General features: G+C 40.3%; 1 protein-coding gene across 1 annotated transcript in view; it reads left to right on the top strand.

The window, feature by feature from the left end:
• FBXL17 (F-box and leucine rich repeat protein 17) overlaps window positions 1–24,204 on the top strand; it is a 310,790-nt gene that overhangs the window by 77,369 nt on the left and 209,217 nt on the right. Inside the window, exon 6 of the mRNA XM_065662668.1 lies at window positions 16,159–16,289. Within this exon, the coding sequence (XP_065518740.1) occupies window positions 16,159–16,289 (131 nt within the window). The remainder of the gene's footprint in view (window positions 1–16,158; window positions 16,290–24,204) is intronic.

Below are 24,204 nucleotides of genomic sequence, written 5' to 3'. Positions count from 1 at the left end.
ATTTGCAGCCAAGATTTATTTTTTTTTAAAGTTCAAATAGGAAAATGAAACTTATTACAACTGGTAAAGATGGCTGTAGAAATTGGTATTGGTAGAATATGAAAAGTTCTGGTAAACAGAAAAATAAACATAAAAATGCTGGTCCTGAGGGAACTGATGGATAAAGTTGCCAAGTGATAATCCATCATATTTGAGAAGTCGTGGCAGTCTAGTGGAGTTCCTTGTGACTGAGGAAGAAGAAATCTAACCTCATTTTTAAAAAGGGAAACAAGGAAGACCCAGGGAAGTACAGGCTAGTCAGTCTCACCTCTCTGTTCCTGGCAAGATCAGGGAACAGATCCTCCTGGATACTATGCTTAGGGCACATGAACAATAAGGGAGTGATTGGTGACAGCCAGCATGGCTTCATTAAGAGCAAATGATGCCTGAAAAATTTGATGGCCTTCTATGATGGGGTTATAGCATTGGTGCATTAGGGAAGAGCAACTGGTGTAATTGATCTGAACTTAATGCAAAATATTTGACACTGTTCCACACAACGTGTTTGTCTCTAAATGGGAGAGGCATGGATCTGACATAGGAACCACTTAATGGATAAGGCATCAGCTGGATGGTCACACTTAAAAGAGTTGTGATCAACAGCTTGAGTCCAAGTGGAAATCAGTGGCAACTGTTTTTTCTCAAGGGTCTGTACTGGAACTGGTAATGCTCAGCATCTTTGTTGGTGACATGGACAGTGGGATTGATGCACCCTCAGCAAATTTGCTCGTGACACCAAGCTGTGTGGTTCAGTTGATACACTGGAGGGAAGGGATGCTATCCAGGGGGACTTTGACATGCTTGAGAGGTGAGCCAGTGCCAACCTCCTGAAGTTCAACAAGGCCAAGTTGCAAGGTCAGGGCAGTCTCAGCACAAATGCAGGCTTGGTGGACAATGAATTCAGAGCAACCATGAGGAGGACTTGGGTGTGTTGGTTGATGAGAAGCTAAACATGAATGTGCATATGCAGCCTAGAAAAGCAGTTGTATCCTGGGCTGCATCAAAAGATGCATGACCAGCAGACTGAGGGAGGTGATCCTGCCCCTCTACTCTGCTGTTGTGGGACCCCAGCGGGACTACTGTGTGCAGTTCTGGGGTCTTCAACACATGAAGGAGATGGACCAGTTCCTGTGTGATGTACTGTAGGTTACCCTGCTCTTGCGGGGGGGTTGGACTAGATGATCTTTTGAGGTCCCTTCCAACCCTTGGGATTCTGTGATTCTGTGACCTGTTGGAGTGAGTCCAGAGGAGGCTATGAAGATGATCAGAGAGCAGGAGCACCTCTCTTGTGAAGACAGGTTGAGGTAAGGCTTGTTCAGCCTGGAGAAGAGAAGGCTCTGGGGAGACCTTATAGAGCAGCTTCCAGTGTCTAAAAGGGGCCTACAAGAAATCTGGAAAGGGACTTTTTACAAAGGCTTGTAGTGACAGGACAAGGGGGATGGCTTTAAACTGACAGAGGGGAGAGTTAGATTAGACATTACGAAGAAATCTTTAGTGTAAGGGCGGTGAGGCTCTGTCAGAGGTTGCCCAGAGACGCTGTTGCTGTCCCATCCCTAGCAGTGTTCACGGCTAGGTTGGACTGGGCTTGGAGCAACATGGCCTAGCGGATGGTGTCCCTGTCTCTGGCAGGGGCTTGTAAGTAAATAATCTGTAAGGTCCCTTCCAACCAGAATTGTTCCATGGTACAGTGAAGAAGTTTTTTATGATGAGGGTGGTTGGAACAGGTTGCCAGGAGGTTGGTAGATGTCCCATCCCTTCAAACATTTAAGGTCAGGCTGTACGGGACTCTTAACAACCTGATCTTTTTGAAGATCTCTGTGCTTATTGTAGAGGGCTTGAACTATGTGAACCTTAAAGGTCCCTTCCAACTCTCATGGTTTAAACCGATCCACACAGCTTGTTCACTCACTTCCCCACCTTTTTTTCTCCCTCTTTCTTCCCCTCCCACCCCACCCTGCTCCCGGAGGGATGGGGAGGAGAATTGAGAAAATGTAACTCCCAGGGGTTGAGGTAAGAACAGCCCAGTGACAAAGGTGTAACACAAATCACTACTGCTACCACCAGTGATAATAATGGTAAGAGAAAATAACAAGGGAAGAGAATGCAATACCACCGCCAAAGGAGTTCGACCCCCCAGAAGAGAGCCCATGCCCTTCTGGGTATCTCCCAGTTACATCCCTGGGCATGACGTACTGCAGTATGGAATACCTCTTTGGCTAGCTTAGGTCAGGTGTCCTGTCTCTGCTTCCTCCCAGCCTCCACTTATCCCTGGAAGACCATGAGACTCACAAAGTCCTTAGCCAGAATAAACATTACTTAGCAACAATTAAAAACATCGGTGTTATCAGCTCTCTTCCCAGGCTGGAAGTCAAAACACAGTGCTGCACCAGCTACTAAGAAGGAGAAAAACAGCTACTGGTGAGCCCAGGACACGAACCCAAACTATTCTGTGATTCTATGATATAATGTCTTCTGTTAAAGTTTGCTACGTACTCTTTTACGTACGAGTGACTTTCTGTGCACAATAAGACGGTATATTTTTATTTGTTGTCAATTTAAGCTGAGGTATATATGGAGGCAAGTGGGATGATACGATTTATTGAGGGGAAAAAGAATAGGAGATTTTTCCCAGTCAGACAGTGACTGGGAAGTTGTATTGGAATTCAGGGTTCTTTACTCTGAAGCTATTAACAAATGATAACTGGTTAATTTTGCCAAAGTGACTTCAGTAAGTGGTGTTTCCTCCACCTTGTTTTTCTGCCAGGTCAGAGAAGTACAGAAGGCAATGTTAACAAAAACTCTGAATTGCACTGAAGCAGCTGCCATAGACACATGTCCCATTTCTGCAGTTCTTAGGAGGAAATAAGCTCCAGCAGGAAGTTAAATATCTAGGGAGTAGTAACACAATCTTTAACTGCTGCATCTGTCTTTTCCAGAATTCATCTTTTTTTTAAGTTCTAACCACTAAATATTTGTGTGGTCAGTTTTGTATTGAGTTCTCAACTAGTACTTCATAAGTGCTTAGTAATAATTCCAGTCCCATGTTCATAGAGAATGTGGAATCTGTTCTTTGCTCTACATGGCCTGTGAGTGGATCTTACTAGGCTGTACAGAGCTACGTCCTTTCTGTCTGCTTTCTGTGTGCAAACTGGAGGCAACAGCACATGAGAAGTTGTGAAATTGCTTTGAGGCTGATGGATGTATAAAACTTGAGTGGTTTATTATTAGTCTTTTTCCCCTAGTAATGTAAGCTCTCTTTAAAGTACTGGCATTTGAAAATACGGAATTATGGCACTGCTGAAACACAGAGATTTTTAATAGCTAAATGTGGGTTATGTAGTGAAAATGTGAATTACAGAAAAAGAAGAAGCATTCAGGACAAATTTTCATTATTTTTCTGAATATAGTGACATTCGAAAAAAATTGCTTCTAGTTATCACACTAGTACCTTTTTACCTTAAAGTTATTGTAAACTACAAGAAATGCACCTGATGCAAATAATCATTATTGGGTAAGATGAGAGGCATTGCTTGTACATACACTGAGAGAGAGAAGGGGAAAGAAGGAGTGTGTGTATGCAATTCACAGTTAAACTCCCAGTTGAAACCACTGGTTTGTTCTCATGACCTAGAATGTTTTATTTTGCTTTGTAGCTGTAATGTGTCAAACAGTGTCACCAAAGATCTGAATGATCTGTTCTGTGACATTAGAAAAATTACACCAACATTTATCAACTTTGTTTCTGTGGAAGACAGAAGAATATGTCGTGGATATAGTATTGTAGTTTTTACCTTCTGTTTTCATTCCGTCCGCAATTACTGTTTCTTTGTTTCATCTTTTTTTCTGACTTGCGTTATTATATACTTGCCTTTCCATGTTAATTTTTTTTCTTGTTTTCTCCCTTCGTTCCCTCTTTACATCCTTGTCTCTCAAGAACTTATAGCTGTTCATTTTTTCTTTTCACTTTCTTCTTTTCCTGTAAGTGTGAAAATAGGTGTAAATGTGCAAAGTACCTATGCACATTAACTAATTATGTTGAAGACAGAATAACCAGATTGAGTAATTTTTCTTCATTAACTAAATGTGAGAAAGAAACTTTATATGCTAATCAGTAAAGTAATCATTTTATCATTTTGTACCTATGACCACAAAACTGGTGGTATTCTCTTCCCCTCCTGTGGTAGTTGCCTCTCAGCAGTTTAATTGTTGCACTTGTCATAGAATTTTAACAGCTGGTATTAGCAAATTTCAGCATAGAACCATGTTTTATTTCCAAGCCACTTCCTTAACTTCTTCCTTTGGGTTGTCAGATAAAAGCAAGACTAACTGCTTTATAGCAGTATATGTAAGCAGTATAGCTTCTACACCATGTCCTGTGACAGACTATGTCTGGTAAAGTTTATGAGAGACATTTTTATTTAAATATCTGTGAATCCTTGGGCAGCATCTTGTTAGAATAAAGTTCTAATTTATTCTTCTAATCACTTGTACCTGCTCCTGGTGATCCATGTGGGTGCTAGGGATATAGGTAATAGTAGACTGGGGACCATAAAGAAAGACTGCAGAGTCCTGGGAGAGGTAGTTAGGGGCTCTGGTGCTCAGATAGTCTTTTCGTCAATTCTCCAGGACACAGGGGAGGACCAAGAAAAAGCTAGGAGGATTGGCCAGGTCAATAAATGGTTAAAAGGGTGGTGTCATAGTCAGGGGTTTGGGTGTCTTGAACATAAGACTGAAGTTAGTAGGCCAGATCTACTGGGGGCTGGTGGAGCTGCTGTGGTAAAGAAGGGGAAGAACAGTTTTGGTAGGAGGCTTGCCAGACTGGTCAAGGAGGCTTTAAACTAGATGTGTTGGGGGAGGGGGGCATTATTCCATCCCAACACACCCAGTCAGTTGCCAGCACCTATAATAAATGCTCGGAACAATGTAGATATATTCCAGCTGCTCCAGCCAATGAGCCGGCTTCAATTGGAGCTCATCTCAGATGCCTCTATACAAACGCCCGTAGCATGGGGAACAAACAAGAGGAATTAGAGATGTGTGCACATCTACGGGGTATGATATAATAGGCATCACAGAAACATGGTGGGATGGCTCCTATGACTGGAGTGTTGGAATGGAAGGTTACAGGCTCTTTAGAAAAGACAGGCCCAGCAGGCGGGGAGGGGGAGTTGCCCTTTATGTTAGGGATAGGCTGGAGAGTATGGAACTCTTGTCTGGGGGCAGGTGAGCAGTTTACAGAGAGTTTGTGGGTCAGGGTTAAAGGGAAAACAGCCATGGGAGACATTACTGTGGGGATCTGTTACAGACTGCCTGATCAAGGAGAACCTGTGGATGAAGCACTCTACAGACAGATAGGAAAAGCCTCACGCTCACAGGCCCTTGTTCTCATGGGGGATTTCAACCACCCTGACATCTGTTGGAACGATGGCACTGCACGGCACAGGCAATCCAGGAGGTTCCTCGACAACTTCCTTCTGCAAGTAACAGAGGAGCCGACAAGGAGAGGTGCCATGCTTGACCTTGTGCTCACCAACAGGGAAGGGCTTGTTGAGAATGTGGTACTCCAGGGCAGTCCTTGGATGCAGCAATCATGAGATGGTAGAATTTGAGATCCCCAGGACAGTGAGAAGAGCGTGTAGCAAGCTCACTGCCCTGGACTTCAAAAGAGCAGACTTTGGCCTCTTCAGGAGCCTGCTTAGTAAGGTTCCATGGGATATAGCTCTGGAGGGCAGGGGGGCCCAAGGCTGTTGGTTGATATTCAAGGATCACCTGCTACAAGCTCAGGAGTGCCGCATCCCAACTAGAAGGAAGTGCAGCAGGAGGGCCAGGAGACCTCCTTGGATGGATAAGGAGCTGCTGAGGAGAATTCAAAGGAAAAAAGAGGCTTATAAAAAATGGAAGCAAGGACAGGCGGCCTGGGTAGAGTACAGGGATGTTTTCCGGGAAGTTAGGGACCAGGTTAGGAAGGCTAAGGCCCAGTTAGAATTAAACCTAGCCAGGGGTGTTAAGGATAATAGGAAGGGATTCTACAGGTATGTACCAAACAAAAAACAGACTAGGGCCAAAATAGGCCCCCTGAGGAAGCTTTCAGGAGAACTGGCTACACAGGATTTGGAGAAGGCTGAGGTTCTGAATGACTTCTTCGCCTCGGTCTTCACTGGCAAAGGCTCTGACTGCACCACCCAGTTCTTAGAAGGTAGGGGAGGGACTCTTCATCAGGGACTGTAGTGACAGGACAAGGGGTAACGGGTTAAAACTTAAACAGGGGAAGTTTAGATTGGATATAAGGAGGAAATTCTTTCCTGTTAGGGTGGTGAGACACTGGAATGGGTTGCCCAGGGAGGTTGTGAGTGCTCCATCCCTGGTGGTGTTCAAGGCCAGGTTGGATGAAGCCTTGTGTGGGATGGTTTAGTGTGAGGTGTCCCTGCCCATGGCAGGGGGGTTGGAACTTGATGATCTTGAGGTCCTTTCCAACCCTAACTATTCTATGATTCTAAGACATATTTTGTCTAAGAATTATTTTTTTGGAATAATGTGATCTTTACTCTTCGTTTATCTCATAATTGCTACTGTACAGATATGTTGAATGTAACTCAGTCATGCCTGTGTCCAAGTTGGTGGCCAGTGTGAAATCAATAAAAATTCTGATGTACAGGGCAAATATTTATGACTCATTCAGTGCAGGCATCATCAGCTTGACAGTTATGTAATGATAATCTACACATGACAAGGTTGATTTTACAAGAGCCTTTTCTAAAGGTACTGTATGGTCCTTTAGTAACTACTTTGTTTTGACACATAGTTGCTTTATGCTTTTTTTTGTGGTAATATTTTAGCATACCTTCTAATCGTAAAATTACCATGCTTCCTAACTAGGAACATGATTGCTCTTCTTTGACAAGATCTAGAGAAAACAGGTTTTTAATCAATTTATATAATGAAGTATATTTCATAAACTGGCCTATGATTTGAGTCTGTCTGAATTTAATAAGATGTCCTTTTAAGTGATAGTCTTCCAATCATAGGAAAAAGCCATTAAGGATTTCTGAACATAAGGATTCTGGAAGATCCTTCATGAGGATCGGATTGGCACTTTAAATGATGTGGTGCTATAGATTGTGTACGAGAACCTTTTTAGCATCTTGTCAAACTAAAGCTGATCATTTTGCTGAATGAAGTTAATGGTGTTCCTCCTAAGAGATACTTTTTCATCATTTTTAAGAATTTGATATTCTCTCTCTGTAGTTTCTAGCTATGTAACTGCAGTTTCTTTCAAGTTGCTATGAAGTATAAACAGCAGTGCCGAGAAGACTGAATGCATAATTTGAAAGGGTTTCAGTGCTCTGTGATTGTGCAAAACTCTCCAAAAGTTTCTTAATTTACTTGAATAAATAACACAGAGAATCAGTGATACTGTAATCCGGCAGCAACTTTTGGAGTTTCTAAACTGGAAATAAATCTTGTGAAGCGGGTACTGTATGTTCTCATTGTATGTATATGCAAGTAGCTCTTCCACAATGGATCTCAATTTTAGAAAGGAGGACAGTATGTTTATTTTTATAGCATAACTTGGAAAAAGTATGCATGCAATATGTAAAAAAAATTTATTAGCAGTCATGGAAGAAATAGCAGCTTTAATACTAAAGTAATTCACTTTCCTATTGTATTTTGCTATGCTACAATACAAAGCAAAGGAATCTATGAAATAATTTTTTTCTTTAATTATGTTTTCAATGCTCTTCTCAGGTATCATTTTTTACAAATACTTGCACTCTTCAAAATGGACTTTTCCAGTTTGTTTTTTATAAGTGATGCAAATTAAATATGTGATTATAAGACAGGTTTTTAACATTTATTTCTTATTCAAGCACTGAGAGCTCGATGTTCTGCAGTATTGTAAAAAAATTGGAAGTTGTGAATGTGCAGAACATAAGATCAGTCTATGGGAAAATAGTGCCTTCTGAAACCATTGAATCATTTTCCAGTTCTTTAAACCATGAATGATTGTTGTTTCAGGAACACAGTATATCTCGGTAATATAGTTCAGTTACTTCAGCTCTTAAGTATAAATTAATGGATGTGACTTTTTAAAAAGTAGTTTATAAATTATATTGACATCATAGTAATAGAAAGAATGTGATTTATAATTTTTTCAAGTTGCTGGTTTTTATTTCCTGCAATCACACATGTTCTTTGGGAGACTTACATCAGAGAGCTGTTTATTCCCTGAAGGCACATATACACATATAACACAGAAATAATTTGGCCATAGTTCTGAAGAGGATTGATCTTCTGTGAATTGTTCAGAGGTGGACTTGGAAGTGTTAGGTCTGGACTCAACCTGAAAGGTCTGTTCCAACCAAAATGATTCCATGATTCTGTTCTATGATTGTTAAGGAAGCATATCTCTACAGGAATTGTGGAAGCATGTGGGGAACAGAAGAAAAAAAAGAAAAAAAAAATAGTGGTACACCCCTACAATAGTAGCTAAATATTCATAGGAGTTAATACGTCAACACTGAAAAATTACCTGTCATCGCAATGGTAATAGTAATTTTTTATCATCTAAAGTATATGAAATTTATCCTAAACATGAACAGTCTCAAATCAGGCATATTTTCCTCTTCCCCCATTTGTGGTAGTTTTCAAATGGTCCAGCTTCTTGACTAGATGTCCTGTGTTTACCAGTAGCCGTTTTGCTCCTTCTTAGTAACTGGTGCAAGCTCTGTGTTTTGACTTCCAGCCTGGGAAGAGAGCTGATAACACCGGTTGTTTTTAATTGTTGCTAAGTAATGCTTATTCTGGCCAAGGACTTTGTGAGTCTCATGGTCTGCCAGGGACGATGGAAGGCCGGGAGGAAGCAGAGACAGGACACCTGACCTAAGCTAGCCAAAGAGGTATTCCATACCCCAGCACGTCATGCCCAGGGAGGTAACTGGGAGTTACCTGGAAGGGCATGGTCTGTCTTCGGTGGGGGGGGGGGGTAGAACTTGTTTGGTGGTGGTATCGTATTCTCTTCTCTTGTTATTTTCTCTTATCAATATTATCATTGGTGGTAGCAGTAGTGATCTGTGTTATACCTTAGTTACTGGGCTGTTCTTATCTCAACCCGTGGGAGTTACATTCTCTCGATTCTCCTCCCCATCCCTCCAGGAGCGGGGAGAGTTGGGGGTGGAGGGAAGGAAAGAAAGAGGGAGAAAAAGAAAAGGGGGGTGGGGGTGGGGGAGTGAGTGAACGAGCTTTTGTGGTTGGGTTTAAACCATGACAGTTCTTTTTTGGCGCGCAGCGTGGGGCACGAAGGGTTGAGGTAACGACAGATCTGACTGGATTAATAGTCACAATGCTGATTTATTGGCTCTCAAAGCTGTTCCTCCTGATCTCACAGTTTCAGAACGCTGTGCATTACATACAGCCAGTATTTGCTGTGTTGGTGTTTTTCAAGTGCGGGGCTTGGGCTAAGGTTTTTGTCTCATTGTACTTTATTATAATGACTTGTAATACAATAGAATCATTGATCATGAAACTGATCGGTCTTATGTTCCCAGTGTGGTCACCACCTTTATACTTTGGGAGGTATATAATAAAGGTGCTTAGCAATTACACATCTTTTTTCTCCTTCTCGGGTGGCCAACCTGTGAAGGAGACATTCTTTTACCCTCCCAGCCCCCCCCCCGACCATTTACAGCATCATTTGAGAGTTTTGAAGTTCTTGAATGGCCTTTTAATACTGTTGAGACCTGTTTGCTGATTGTGATGGGGATCACCATGTTGGCACGCATACAGAGTGTGTTTTGCCCACGACCATTTCATCTGATTTCAAGAGTTAAGCAGAGTCAGGTTTGGGGTTTGTCTGGGGTTAAACGACAATATAGGAGGACCAAGAGATTTTCCCCGAGGCTGGACAGCCATGAGTGGCAGGGTGTGTGGGATAGTATGGGCAAGTATCTAGGTCAGTGGGCTCCTTGAGTACTTTGGAATTTCACCACCGAACAAGTGCAAAATCTGGAAGAATTAGTAAAACACTTAAATGAGGTGTGTGGTCAGTCTGGCCATACCAGAGAGGGACAAATCACGGCAACGTGCTGGGGCTTGGCCTATGCTTACAGGGCCTTGTTCAACACTATCCAGCACTTTCAAAAGGAAAAAAATGCCCCTGCGTCTGAAGGCAAAGCAACAGTCAGCACAGCTACTCCAGCTCCAAGCACAGCAGCTACACCACCCCCAGCGACGAGTACAATTGCTACTCAAACCACAGTGATAATCACTGCAGCTAAACCAGAGTACCAATTCATACCAATATCGGTTGCCCCTGTAAGCAAGAGAAAAAGCAAAAAGGAGGCAAGAAGGGTGAATCAAGATGAAGAAACAATGTACTCACTACCCGGTTTAGTATTTGAGCAGGAGTCATCATCACATGACAAAGAAGAAGAAGAGGTGACTTCTCGACCTCAGACCTCAACTGAGCTATGGAATATGTGAAAAGATTTTACCCGTCACCTGGTTGCTCCGATGCTGGGACAATGGGGCCGATGGTCACGAACTAGTAGTTAGAGAAGCTAAGCAGCTGGGATCACTTGCTAGAGAAGGGGGAATTGACAAAGCAATTGCAAGAGAGGAAACGTCCCTCAGTCTTTGGAGGCGGCTCTTGGCAGCTGTGAAAGAATGATGAGTCTCATGCTCTGCCGGGGACGAGGGGAGGCCGGGAGGAAGCAGAGACAGGACACCTGACCTAAGCTAGCCAAAGAGGTATTCCATACCACAGCACGTCATGCCCAAGGATATAACTGGGAGTTACCCGGAAGGGCACAGTCTGTCTTCGGGCGGGGGGGGTGGGGGGTGGGGTGGGGTTGAACTCATTCAGCGATGGTATCATACTCTCTTGTTATTTTCTCTTATCAATATTATCATTGGTGGTAGTAGCAGTGATTTGTGTTATACCTTAGTTACTGGGCTGTTCTTATCTCAACCCGTGGGAGTTACATTCTCTCGATTCTCCTCCCCATCCCTCCGGGAGCGGGGAGGGTCGGGGGTGGGGGGAAGGAAAGAAAGGGAGAAAAAGAGAAGGTGGGGGGAGTGAGTGAACGAGCTTTTGTGGTTGGGTTTAAACCACAACACTAGCCTTGCACATATTTTAATATTACAAGTTCCAGTAATCAAAACAGAAGTCTTATGAATTCCATAACATTCAGGCATACAAGTAGTATGATAATCTCTGAATCTTTAAATATATCTATCTCCATAAAGTTTCATTTAAACCAACCAACGAAAGTACCTGAAGCTCTGCTTTTCAAAATTCCTTTGTTTGAAACCATTTTGTGATGTAAATGGTTCTTTTGCATCTGTCATTCACACTGAAACAATTCCCTTTCAGTACATTTTAATAGGCGATCTCCTCACAAAACCTTTACATCCTGTACTGTCAATTTTCTGTCTGTTAAGTGGGACTGAAAGGAACGGACCAATGCTGTGTTCCATTCTGATCTCAATCATCTAACTATACTCACTCTGAAATATAAATGGTTTTATTACACTGTCTCATACAATTTTAACGCTGAATCAATATTTAGTAATTTCAACAAGGATGTCTATATGAGTAGCATACAATTTGCTTAACTGTTCTTCCTTTCTCATTTCTTTTATTTTTTATTTCATATTTTAAAGCCCTTTGCCTGTTTGCATCATCTGTTTTATTATCACATTAAGTATTCTGTTTCCAGTGAAAACATTTTGTCTGCTGGAGCTGAGTTCCAAGTTTAAATTCTGCTCAAGCTGAGCATTCTTTGTTGAGCAATAAAATTAAGAATTAAAGTGTGCATATCCGTAGAAGAATGGCCCTCAAATTGCTCAATAAAATGGTATTGCTGCATGAAGAAAATTGATTTTGATTAACAGAAAACCCCAACAGTCTGAACACAAGAGATTGTTCATCCTTGTGTCCTCAGATTAAGTATTTATGTCACAGAATATCCTTTTCCCTTGGAAAAATGCTGATTAAAGGTATGTTTTTTTAATCTCAAGATTTATGTATGCACTGAAGATTTGAACATCCCAATTGTCCAGTTGTCTGCTTGGAGGTAGAATATAGAACTCAGGTAATTTTTCTTGCCACTTTTTTATAATACTAGTGATTAGTAAAGGAGTAAGCACTGTAGCATTATCCCCTTACAATTGCTTTTTCAGGTAAAATTTAAAATAGGACATTAATGTCTATTTTAATGAAAAATGGTTGTACACACATTTGTAGCAGTTCTTTGACCTGTAATAAGATGTTGATACCGCTGATTTAAATAGGCAGAGAGGTATTCTTTTCACCTATCATGTTCAGATTGATACAATGTTGTTTCAGAAGGTCTAGTACTTACAGACCAGAATGTGTATCCAGTTCTGCAGATCTTGACAGTCAGTCAGTTATGTGAAGTGGCAATAGTGAGGTTGTATAGATCAAATTATACCTCAGGACTTTGTATCAGTTTATGCCATCTCTTCAAACTTCTAAGACAGTAAGATTTTCTGGATTGAGTACATTGTGCCTAATAGAAGAATTTTCCTACCAAGTAGGCCAGGTGTCAGGCTGTTTAAAATGAATAAATGTGACAGTAAAAAAGGCAAGTGATGGTTGAGTTACTATATATTGAATATAACTGTAGACCATTACTAGAATGAGGGAAAGAAACAATGAGAATGATAGTTCTCTGGTGATGGTAAAGGATAAAATCTACCTTGGAAACTGTATTAATTTAGTCAAGAAGAGTACTAGGAATTCAGTTTTGGTTTTAAGTTTATCCATACAATGCAAAAGTGTTGTGATTTGGTTTTTAGGTTTGTTTTTTGTTGTTGTTTTGGATTGGGTTTTGGTGGTGATTTTTTCATTAGGTTTGGGGTTTCTTTTTTGTGGGTTTGGGATTTTTGTTTTGTTTTGTGTTTTTTTTTTCCTGGGAAATAGCAGATTCTTTCTTCTGTATCTGTTATTGTCTCAGTGAGGTAGACACAGTACTGTTATCTCTTACCTAATTTGAAGCCATGTTAGTTAAACTGTTACTAAAAAAAGCAATGACCTAGTGTGTAAGTCCAGATTTTTTAATCTGTAAGTAATAATACTGAAAGAAGAATCTCACTTGCTCATAAGAAGAGTGTGGTCCTTAAAGAAAGCCTATTTTAGTTAAAAATTCTGTGTGTTTTTATAGTTTTTGTGGGGTTTTGTTTGTTTTTAAATGGGAAGATTTTTTACTTGTCTTCGAGGTCTTCTGGTAAATATTTGTTTACTGTCATAGAACATATTCATTGTTGCGTTGACCAGTACGTATATTCCCAATGTCATAGGCACTGGCCATGTTATTGCCAATATGGTATAAAAGACAAAGTATCTAATGTGAATAGCTGTATGAAGATGAAGAAAATTCAAGTTGCTCTAAGTTTCCACTTCTTTTTGTAATTAATGCAGAAAATATGAAGGGTAGGCTGTGAGCTTTTTTTGGGTGCTTTGCAGGTAAGTCCTTTAAACTTCCTGGTAAAGCAGTATCTATAAAATGCAGAGAGACAGAGCTTGTAAAATCTGTCCATTTTACCAATGCAATATCAGTCATTATGTGCTTTTCTCTCTAGTAGGCAAATAAGATAATCAGAAGTTCAATGGGATTACAACAAATACCTCCATAGTACACCTGTGGTAATATCCTAGTAATAGGAATATAATTGTTCTATAGGCATACCCTGCAGTTGTTTCTCAATTGTCAGGTTCCTTAATTTTATGCTTGTTCTGCAGGATTTTTGGAAGCAGTAGTGGTTTATCTTCAGCTTCAGTTTCGAGAATCAGAGAATCATAGAATCATAGAATAGTTAGGGTTGGAAAGGACCTGAAGATTATCAAGTTCCAACCCCCCTGCCATGGACAGGGACACCTCACACTAAACCATCCCACACAAGGCTTCATCCAACCTGGCCTTGAACACCACCAGGGATGGAGCACTCACAACCTCCCTGGGCAACCCATTCCAGTGTCTCACCACCCTAACAGCAAAGAATTTCCTCCTTATATCCAATCTGAACTTCCGCTGTTTAAGTTTTAACCCGTTACCCCTTGTCCTGTCACTACAGTCCCTGACAAAGAGTCCCTCCCCAGCATCCCTATAGGCCCCCTTCAGGTACTGGAAGGCTGCTATGAGGTCTCCACGCAGCCTTCTCTTCTCCAGGCTGAACAGCCCCAACTTCCTCAGCCTGTCTTCATATGGGAGGTGCTCCAGTCCCCTGATCATCCTCGTGGCCCTCCTCTGGACTTGTTCCAGCAGTTCCATGTCCTTTTTATGTTGAGGACACCAGAACTGCACACAATGCTCCAGGTGAGGTCTCACAAGAGCAGAGTAGAGGGGCAGGATCACCTCCTTCGACCTGTTGGTCACACTTCTTTTGATGCAGCCCAGGATACGGTTGGCTTTCTGGGCTGCGAGCGCACACTGCCGGCTCATGTTCATTTTCTCATCGACCAGCACCCCCAAGTCCTTCTCTGCAGGGCTGCTCTGAATCTCTTCTTTGCCCAGTCTGTAGCTGTGCCTGGGATTGCTCCGACCTAGGTGTAGGACCTTGCACTTGTCATGGTTGAACTTCATAAGGTTGGCATCAGCCCACCTCACAAGTGTGTCAAGGTCCCTCTGGATGGCATCCCTTCCCTCCAGCGTATCAACCGGACCACACAGCTTGGTGTCATCGTCAAACTTGCTGAGGGCGCACTCAATCCCACTGTCCATGTCGGCGACAAAGATGTTAAACAAGACCGGTCCCAACACCGATCCCTGAGGGACACCACTCGTTACTGGTCTCCAGCTGGACATTGAGCAGTTGACCACAACTCTTTGTGTGTGGCCATCCAGCCAGTTCTTTATCCACCAAGTGGACCATCCATCAAATTGATATCTCTCCAATTTAGAGAGAAGGATGTGGTGTGGGACAGTGTCAAACACTTTGCACAAGTCCAGGTCGATGACATCAACTGCTTTACCCTTATCCATCAATTCTGTAGCCCCATCATAGAAGGCCACCAAATTGGTCAGGCAGGATTTCCCCTTAGTGAAGCCATGCTGGCTGTCACCAAGCACCTTGTTTTTCATGTGCCTTAGCATGCCTTCCAGGAGAATGTGCTCCAAGATTTTCTGGAACAAAGCACCACAACACCAATTCTGTAGAAGAAATTTCTGTTAAATACACTGACTTAATAATTAACTACTGAAGTGGACCGATTATATGATCTCAGTTGTATGCCTTTACTTAATCGAGTCCTTCATGACTTAAATCACTGAATAGGATTACTTTTTTCTCTCTTACAGGGAAAGCAAATTTAATTAAGGTCTCAGTATTACCTAATGCAATTATTTTTTAGAGTATAACAGAGATTATTTCAGACAGTTTAAAAAGCAAAGAGCACTTGGAGGTTATTATGACTAAACTCATCCATTGTTTAAGGATACCACAGAAATCTGTAAAAATTTTCTCCTTTGAATCCATAGCTCATAAAAATAGTAAGACAGGTTTTTTTGCTTTTTAAGGACATCGTGATGATTAACAGTAGTAATAGATCAGATTAATCAGTGCATAAATCTTAATCATATTGTTCTGTGACTACAGAATTGTTCAGAATATCCAAGTTAGTCTTGATGGCTGAGCAGGTAAGACTACAGTACAAATACAGTATTTTCCAAGGAGTTTCTAATATTTACTTAGTTTGAAAGCCTTATACTCTGGAGTCTTTAATCACGTGCATTTGAATCTAAGCACAGATGTGTTCTTTTGATGCCATATTTTTCTTATAATTTAAGAGTGGGTATGTTATCTTGGTATTTATATTCCATATGGCTAAAAGGAGGAAGGCCTAGGTCCCTTTTGTAGGTGTTTTGGGTGCATGAGTGAGAATGTCTTGATGTCATAGAGTAATTGAGTGCCCGAATTACAAATTTGCTAAAGTTGGATTGTATTAGTATCTATTTTCTTTTTGTGAAAAATATAGTATTCTTATCTTTCTTGACTATTTTGCACATATTATACGTGGTTCCAAAAAGGTTAACAGGTTTTATAAGAGTCATGTAGTGAACAATTTCAGATTATTTCTTTCTTTCATTTTTGTCTCAATAGCTAAGAAATCTTTCCAGCTTGGATCTGCGTCACATCACAGAACTGGACAATGAAACCGTGATGGAAATAGTAAAGAGATGCAAAAACCTTAATTCCCTCAATCTTTGTCTGAACTGGATCATTAATGACAGGTAACTTTGTTGTAGGATCTAAAGCCAGTTGAAAATAATTCCTTATGGCTCAGAGGGTGGATGAAATAAATGAAAGGAAGAAGTTTTTTCTGCATGCTTATTCTTGCTTGTTTTGGTTAAGCCATCTAAACACATTTTATAGAGTGAATATTTCTGTTAGTGGAGAAAGGTTTAGTTATAAGTCGATGGCAGCACTAATCTGTTTCCTGTAAATTTCATGAGAATGTTCTCTTTACTGTGTGTGATTGAAATGTACAATTGCAGTTATGTCTCCTTCAGTAGTTAGCCAGGATTTAAACAGACTTATATCATATTTTGATTACATAAGGAAAAATAAACTGCTTATAGGTTAAGTAGTGGAGTTAATATCTTTTTTTAGAAATAAACAAATCCTTCATGTTTTTGGCAAAGAGACTGCCTAGAATGAGGCTGAAAGAATAAGTAGGTATTACCTTAGGCTTTTCCTTTTGACTGGAATGCCTCCTATCCTGCTGTATTCCCTCTTTTTTATCAAGTAAGATTAAGTAAATGCGCACAGATGCTATGTAGTTATATAGATAAAAAATGAAAAATATTGAGAATTGAAGAAGCAGAAGTTTCCTTTTAAAATGAGAAGATTGAGCAAAGCCACTACCTCAGGGTATACAGGAAAGAACATTTTCAATTACATTTAGTGTGTTGGTTTGTTATAGCTTGTTCCTTAAACAAAAAGAAATAGAGTATTTCAGCAGTTTTACTTATTCCTTATGGTTACAGATTTCTTTCTAATATACTCTCTTTCAAAGTTTTCTGAAGTCTTTAAGGATGTTCTAAAGCGCAAATGAGCTTAAACTTTGGTGAAGGTGTAATGTTCTAAAAATACTAAAATTGAAATTTGTTAAATAGGAAGTACCATTGAACTTTGACTGTAGCTATGTTTAGCCTTAAGACTGTTTTTTGGTTTTGTAGGTTTAGGTCAGACCCTTATCTGAACTTCACTGTGGTTATAAAAGCATTTAGTTACCTCATCTCTCTCTGTCTGAAATTACTTTACTAGAATTACTGGAATAAAAAGTATACATTTTCATTATATTCATGTAACTGTAAAACTTCATGTTGAATATGGTTAGAATTGTGAAGCTTAACAAGAAAATGAAACCTTTTCCCGCCATTACAGATGACCTGATGTTATATCTGACTTTTAGATTGTTGACTTTTGTCTCTGTAGTTCTTTTGATTTTGTGTTTATTTCTGATCATACCTGTCAGTACTTTTACAACATGTAAAACTTGACTACAAATTTAAGTTTAATTATTCAAATTAGCTCTAGATAAAAGCAAACAAAGAGAGATTTTAGAAAATAACTGATGCATTTGTCAAGTCTTACAGGCAGGTATTTGGTAATTCAAGTATTCTTCCTCTTTTTAAAAGTGAGATGAGGCTCTGAAAACTAGTCTTAGCTGAATAAAGTTATTTCCTCTGCTCCTCTTAAATGCTGAATTAGGAATTGCTGAAAAGTATATAAACAACCATGATACATCCACTGGGCTTTAATCAATGTGGACACTAGTTCAACAGAGTATTATGAGTGTATTGTCTTTGAGGATATCAGTGATCCTTTGGAAGTTTGCATGATTGTTCAGGTGCTTACCTTGGGTAAAAACCTAAGTTAGTTTAAATATTAATTTATTGATTACTTAAGGCAACATGAGTTTTATTTTGGGGTATTTTTTATTTTTTATTTTGGAGATTTGCAGAACATTTGGAGGTTGTTGAGAGTAAGCTATGGTTGTGACTTGGAGGCAGATAATGCGGTATCTGCATGGCACAGTAAAACAGCAAGTAATGTTGGTTGGTGAACTTGTAGTAGTTATCACTAACTGCCATCAGAGTTTTGATCAGTGATGTGGGTAAGATAAGCATTCTGTACACCTCCCTGATCTTTCAGCAGAGATGGGAAGTCTGGTTTTATTCTAATTATACTACTTTTACAATACTGGCCTTCTGTACAGTGCTTTAATGAAATATCACGGTGAATAATCCATAGTAAATGCTGTAATAAGACAGTCTCCCCATACTGTAGTGATAAAGACTTGTTAGTGAGAAGCCTAAGGTGGAGGAACTTGGAAATACAGATTTCAACGAGGGTCAGGAAGTCAAAGTATGTAAGAAATTCAAAGGAAATGTGGTAGATGGTTGGAGGCCAGACCATAAGCCTGGAAGCCAAAATGTTTGTACAGCATCACAGTCAGAAGAAAGGAACATTTTCTGCTTTGTAGAGGCTCATCTGCTTTGTTCTGCTGGGTCACTAATGCAGCATTTTCTCAGGACTGGGCGTCATACTTGTAGTCATAGAGGATATAGGGAGTTCTGCATTATTAATTAGCAGAGTAAATAGTTAATGTGGCCTTCCATAAGTTAGAAACGTATTTAAATGATGTGTGTTGACTGACTGCCATGAGTTCACATGAACCCATGTAACCAGCCTTGGGAGCATCTGCTAAGGTCTGGAAGTGTTTTGGGTAGAGGATACAGGGCTCAAGATGGTCTCAGTGGGTGATAAGATCATTGTGTTTAGTCTCAGAGCTGCTGCATGTCAATGCCCCAACATTTCACCAGCAGACATGAGCATCAAAATAGTAGGTCAGCTCTTACAGTATATTTTTTATAACATGCAAGATTAATGAATGCTAAAATCATTTTCAAGAAAGATAATCAAATTAATCTTCTCTTCCTGGAATTATAAGTCTCTGCATTTTAAGTGTGAAAATTATTTTAATAAAATAACTTCCAAAAATATATATAGAGCTGTCACCATGCTTCTTTAATTTTGCAGAGGCAGGTGTTTGTTTTATGTATGGCGACTACAAATGCTAATACAGCATCTTTGTGTTTATCACCTTTGATCTGACTGAGGTGGAAGTGTGCTTCAGGAGCAGTGGTTCTTACTTCTGTCATTTTGTATAAACTGTACTTGGGGATATAGTAGAGCCTTCCAGAAAAGTAACTGTACTTTCATATAGTATTTGTTATTTATTGTTCCAGGTGAATGCTAGCATTTCTTAATTCTAATTTAATTTCATCTTTTCAGTGTTATCTGAAAGGTGATCTCCTTTGAGTTCTCTGCATATTTATCAGCTAGTTAGTCAGCTACCTTAGAAACTTGAACTCCATAAAAAGCTATATAATGTAACACAAATTATACTTTTAAAATTACGCTTTTTAGTATCAGTTTTTAATTAAATTTATAAAAAAAATTGCATCACCATGCTGATGTGTTTTGTAAAATGATTCAAGGCTGGCTTTTACATTTCAAAATAAAGCATAGAACTTGTACAGAGATAATCAGCATGCTTTGGTAAATGATCTCCTTAAAATTCTGGGTCTTTTTTCTTTTTAAGTGATTACGAAAAAATAATCCTTTGTGATTAGTCCAGAGTGGTAGGTGAATGTTGGCTAGCTGCCTGATGCCCATCCAGCTGCTCTGTCAGTCCCCTCACCCAGGAGGACAGGAGGAGAAAATAAGATGGAAAACACCATAGGCTCATATAAAGACAGGGAGGTCACTCACCAGTTACTGTCATGGGCCAACCAGACTTGACTTAGGGAAGATTAATTTATTACCAATTAAAAATATAGTAGAATAGTCAGTGGGGAAAAAAGGGCAAAACCAAACCACCTTCCCTCCCCCTCCCCTTTGTCCAGTTTCAGCTTTAATCCTTCATTCCCAACTAGTTTAATTCCTCCCCCTGAAGCAGCACAGGGCAGTGGGGAGCAAGGGTTGTGGTGAGTTCATAAGACTTCACCTTTGTCACTCCATCCTCACACTTCTTTACTCCAGCTTGGGCTCTGGTACTGAATTTATACGGCAATGTTTTGCAGGAGTGGCTTCTGTGAGAAGATGCCCAAAGCTTCCACCTTGTCACATAGAGCCAGTTCCAGCTGGCTCCAAAACGGCCCCACCACTGGCCAAAGCTGAGGGAATCACTGATGTGCTAACATATTTAAGAAAGGTAAAAACTTCTGTTAAGAGAATCCAGGAGAGGAGTGATAATACGTGAGAGATAACAGACACCCAGGTCAGTGCAGGAAGGGTGGAGATGCTCCAAGCACCAGAGCAGATTCCCCTGCGGCTGTGGTGTAGCCCATGGTGAGGCAGCTGTGCCCCTGCTGCCCAGGGAGGTCCATGGTGGACAACATTCCATCTGCAGCCCATGGAAGACCCCACACTGGAGCAGCAGGGTATTCCGTGACCCCCATGGAAAGCCCATGCAGGAGCAGGCTCCTGGCAGGAACTGCAGCCCATGGAGAGGAGCCCATGCCGGGGCACATATTCTAGCGGGACTTGTGACCATGTGGGAAACCCACACTGGAGCAGACTGTTCCTAAGAGATTGTACCCTGTGGAAAGGACCCATGCTGGAGGAATTCTTGAAGAGCTGAAGCCTGTGAGAATGACTCACATTAGAGAAGGTCATGAAAACTGTCTCCTGTGGGTGGAACTACATGCTGGGGTGTTACAGTCAGTATACCATGATTCCTCTCTGCTGCTCCTTTCCCCTCACAGTTGCCTCTGCTCTGGTGTGGGCTCAGAATGCTTCACAGCTCCTTTAGGAGTACATGTCTACTCTGGAAAGGGCTCCTCCACTCAAGAGTAGGTATCTGCTCCAGTGCAACGAAGTGCCTTCACCTCCACCTTCCCTGACCATGGTCTCTGTACTGCTGTTTCACATGCTCTTTGTATTCCCTTCCCCTCTTCGTGTTTGGTGTGGTTTGGTTTAGAATGATTTTGCCATTTTAAAAGATGCTTTCCCTGAGGAGCTCAGCTATGTCCAAACAGGGCAGCCCCAACCACCCTGCAGACCCCCCCGCCAGCACATTGGCATCTGCACTCAGTGCAGTGGTTTTCATTTCATAGCTAAGAACAGGTTTCTGCGGATCAGGTTTTATCCTTCAAATGTGAAGTTGCATGATTCTTACTGTGATTATCAAAACAGGTGTTCATCATTCCTCCTATTGCACAATACTGTGTGAGAATGACATCATAGATGCCCAAAAATGTGAGATGTTTTTCTTGTGGAATCTAGCTGTGGCCACACATTTTTGCCATTCTGTGTAACTTTGTTTTAAATATTATGTTACTTCACAGTCTAGTCTGCAAATGGTTTGAAAAAAAATACGGGGTATGGTTCCATACATCCCCCAAATCATTATCCTTGGCAGAGTTAGTAGCCCTTTCGGCTTCCATTTATAAGCCCTGAACCTGCTTTCTAAACGCTTCTGAGAACAGTTTCATTGGCATTGTTATAGAAGAAATTATTTTTTGCTAACAATTGATTGGACCAGATCATTCTCATAGTGTCTGCAAAGTTTAACCAATGGTAAAAATTAGAATGTATTTTCTATAATGCAGTGTAACTGTCCTTTTATTAATGTTTTAGCCTGCTGTGTCTATTTCTATGATGGTATTAAAGTAAATAGTTTTTAGGAATGATTTTCTGGTTGAAATCAATGTTACTGTAAAGAGTAAAGCTTCCAGCTTATTGTTGTGATTTGCCACTCTTATCTTTTTTTGCGTACTTGACAAGTGGGAAAAACAGTCCACTGTTGTCACACTGCTGAAATGTACGATAAATGAAGCTCTCTAAATTGTGAAAATATGAGGAGGGTGATTAAGTCTGACAATTCTCATATAAAAAAAAATTGAGATGATAAATATCTCCTGTGATTAATTATTAATTTAGTGCAAGGGACTAGCATCAGCCTAAACAATTTTATGAGTTTTGGCGTAAAAAAAATAAATTGGAAGATAGGTGTGCGCTTGTCAAGCTAAAGGAGAAATTTCTTAGAATTGATTGCTAATAATTAAAAATGGCAGACTTGACACAAATGTGGCTTGACTATTTTCTGTCTGACATTCCTTACAGAAATTAAGAAAGTGTAATGTTCCCTGAAGGCATGGAAACGATAGTGTGGTATAAATCTGAGTCCTTAGTGCATCAAGAAAATAGAAAGGTTTTGTATATATATCATTTCTGTACAGGTAAAATATTTGCAGTCTTATAATTTGAAGTAGTACAGAAAAGTAAAAATTCCAGCCTATTAGAGTTTAGAATAGAAGGTGTAATCCTTAACTGCAGTTACGGTGCATTCTAAGGTTACAACCTGTAATTCACCATGCAGTCAGAATAGACACAGTACTTGGAGTCAAAAAAGAGAAGAAGGGGTGGCTGTCTCAGTGGTTTACTGCACTGACTATGTTGCTTAGAGTCTATCAGTATACCCATTATAAATAGTATTTGAAAGGCATATAACCATGTTCTAAATTTGCTTTAGGCTATTCCTTGCTGCATGGGTTATAAGCTGAAATTGAAAATAATGCAGCAACTTTGGTGTTTTGTTTTTTTTTTTTTTTTTTTTTTTGTTTTTTTTTAATCTTGATGTGGGCTTAAGACCTGTGTTATTGGTGGGATCATGCCATCATAAAACAGGAAATGTGTCAAAGGGTATATGCTAATTGCTTTCAATCTTGATCAGGTTAACTCAATGATTCCTGCCTTTTCTCTTGTTAAAATCAAAGGTGGCTGGTATATGCTGAATTTTCTGTGATGTTAAATGTGGTTCATTTTGTGCTTTTGAAATTCATGATTAACCAGTAAGTACTGGCTTGCAAAGGAGATGAAAAATTAATGTACTTTTGAGAAGCTGTAGTAAGCTTGAAGAGGAAGATAGTAATGAAATCGAAGCTGAGTTGGCAGGATGCATGACTACGTAGTTCTGGGATTAGCAGTAATAATGTAATAAGGAAAGTAAGCAGTAGCTTAAACGGAAAGTGGTGATCATGGTCGTGCCTGTAGGATATAGGCAATGAACGAGTTACACAAAGGAAAAAAAGGTGAACAGTGACTTATGTTTGGATTGGAGTTTCATTAACTTCTCTGCATACATGTGATAATGATCTAGTGATTATCGGAACTGTAAACTGAGATGTCCCCCAGTCTATGCATCTAGCTTTTATTCTCCTGAAGTGAGGAAGAAACTGATAAATACTCACCTATGTGTGCCAGAAGGGAACTGCAACTCAGCCAGGTTGTACAGCTAACTTTCAGAGGAGCAGAGTGTTTCCAGGCCTCGGAGTTCCAATCTGACCACTCATTAAAAATAACCTGCCTTTTTCACTGGAAACCATTTTCATAATCTGTAGAGTGTTCGCTGGCATTGTGGCACACCTCGAGTGCTGTGTCCGGTTTTGGGATACAGAGCACGAAAGAGACATGGACATACTGGAGAGTCCAGCAAAGAGCCACAAATATGATGAGGAGTCTGGAGCAGCTCTGCAGCGAAGACATGCTGAGAGAGCTAGGACTGTTCAGCCTGGAGAAGAGAAGGCTTAGGGGGTTATCATCAATGTAGATAAATACCTGCAGGGAGGGTGCAAAGAACCACCAAGTTTTTAGGTGATGCCCGGTGGATTTATCAGAAAAAGGGCATGCTGGTTTGGAAGAATACTGAAATAAATCTGATTTTCACAATACAAACAGGAGATGGAAGGCCTTTTATAGTTCTTAGTTTTACTCCTGTTATATAATACAAAATGCATGGATTCAGACGTTTTCAGCATGTTTATAAATAACCTAAGATCTAACTAACTTAATTTTGTATTTTCTGTGACTGAGAAGATACCTGCTTTTATAATACACAATTAAAAGCACAGTTTAAATACGCACTTCCTTACCGGAATTTTTTCAGGGAAAGTTTACTTGCAAAGTCTAGATATCATCCTATGGTAGAAGTTGCTTTTCCATCCTGATCTCGGCAGCTATCCATCAACAAGGCACAACAATAAGCTTGTTAGGCTGATCAGTGTAACAAATGCTACTAAGCAAGGTCCATCAAATGGCGTTGAAATATACATGCAGTCTTTCCAGGTGCTGAAA

Source organism: Lathamus discolor, chromosome Z (assembly GCF_037157495.1).
Source record: "Lathamus discolor isolate bLatDis1 chromosome Z, bLatDis1.hap1, whole genome shotgun sequence".
Taxonomy (NCBI): Eukaryota; Metazoa; Chordata; class Aves; order Psittaciformes; family Psittacidae; genus Lathamus; species Lathamus discolor.
Note: the sequence above shows the minus strand (reverse complement) of the source record. Positions and strands in the feature narration are given on the sequence as shown.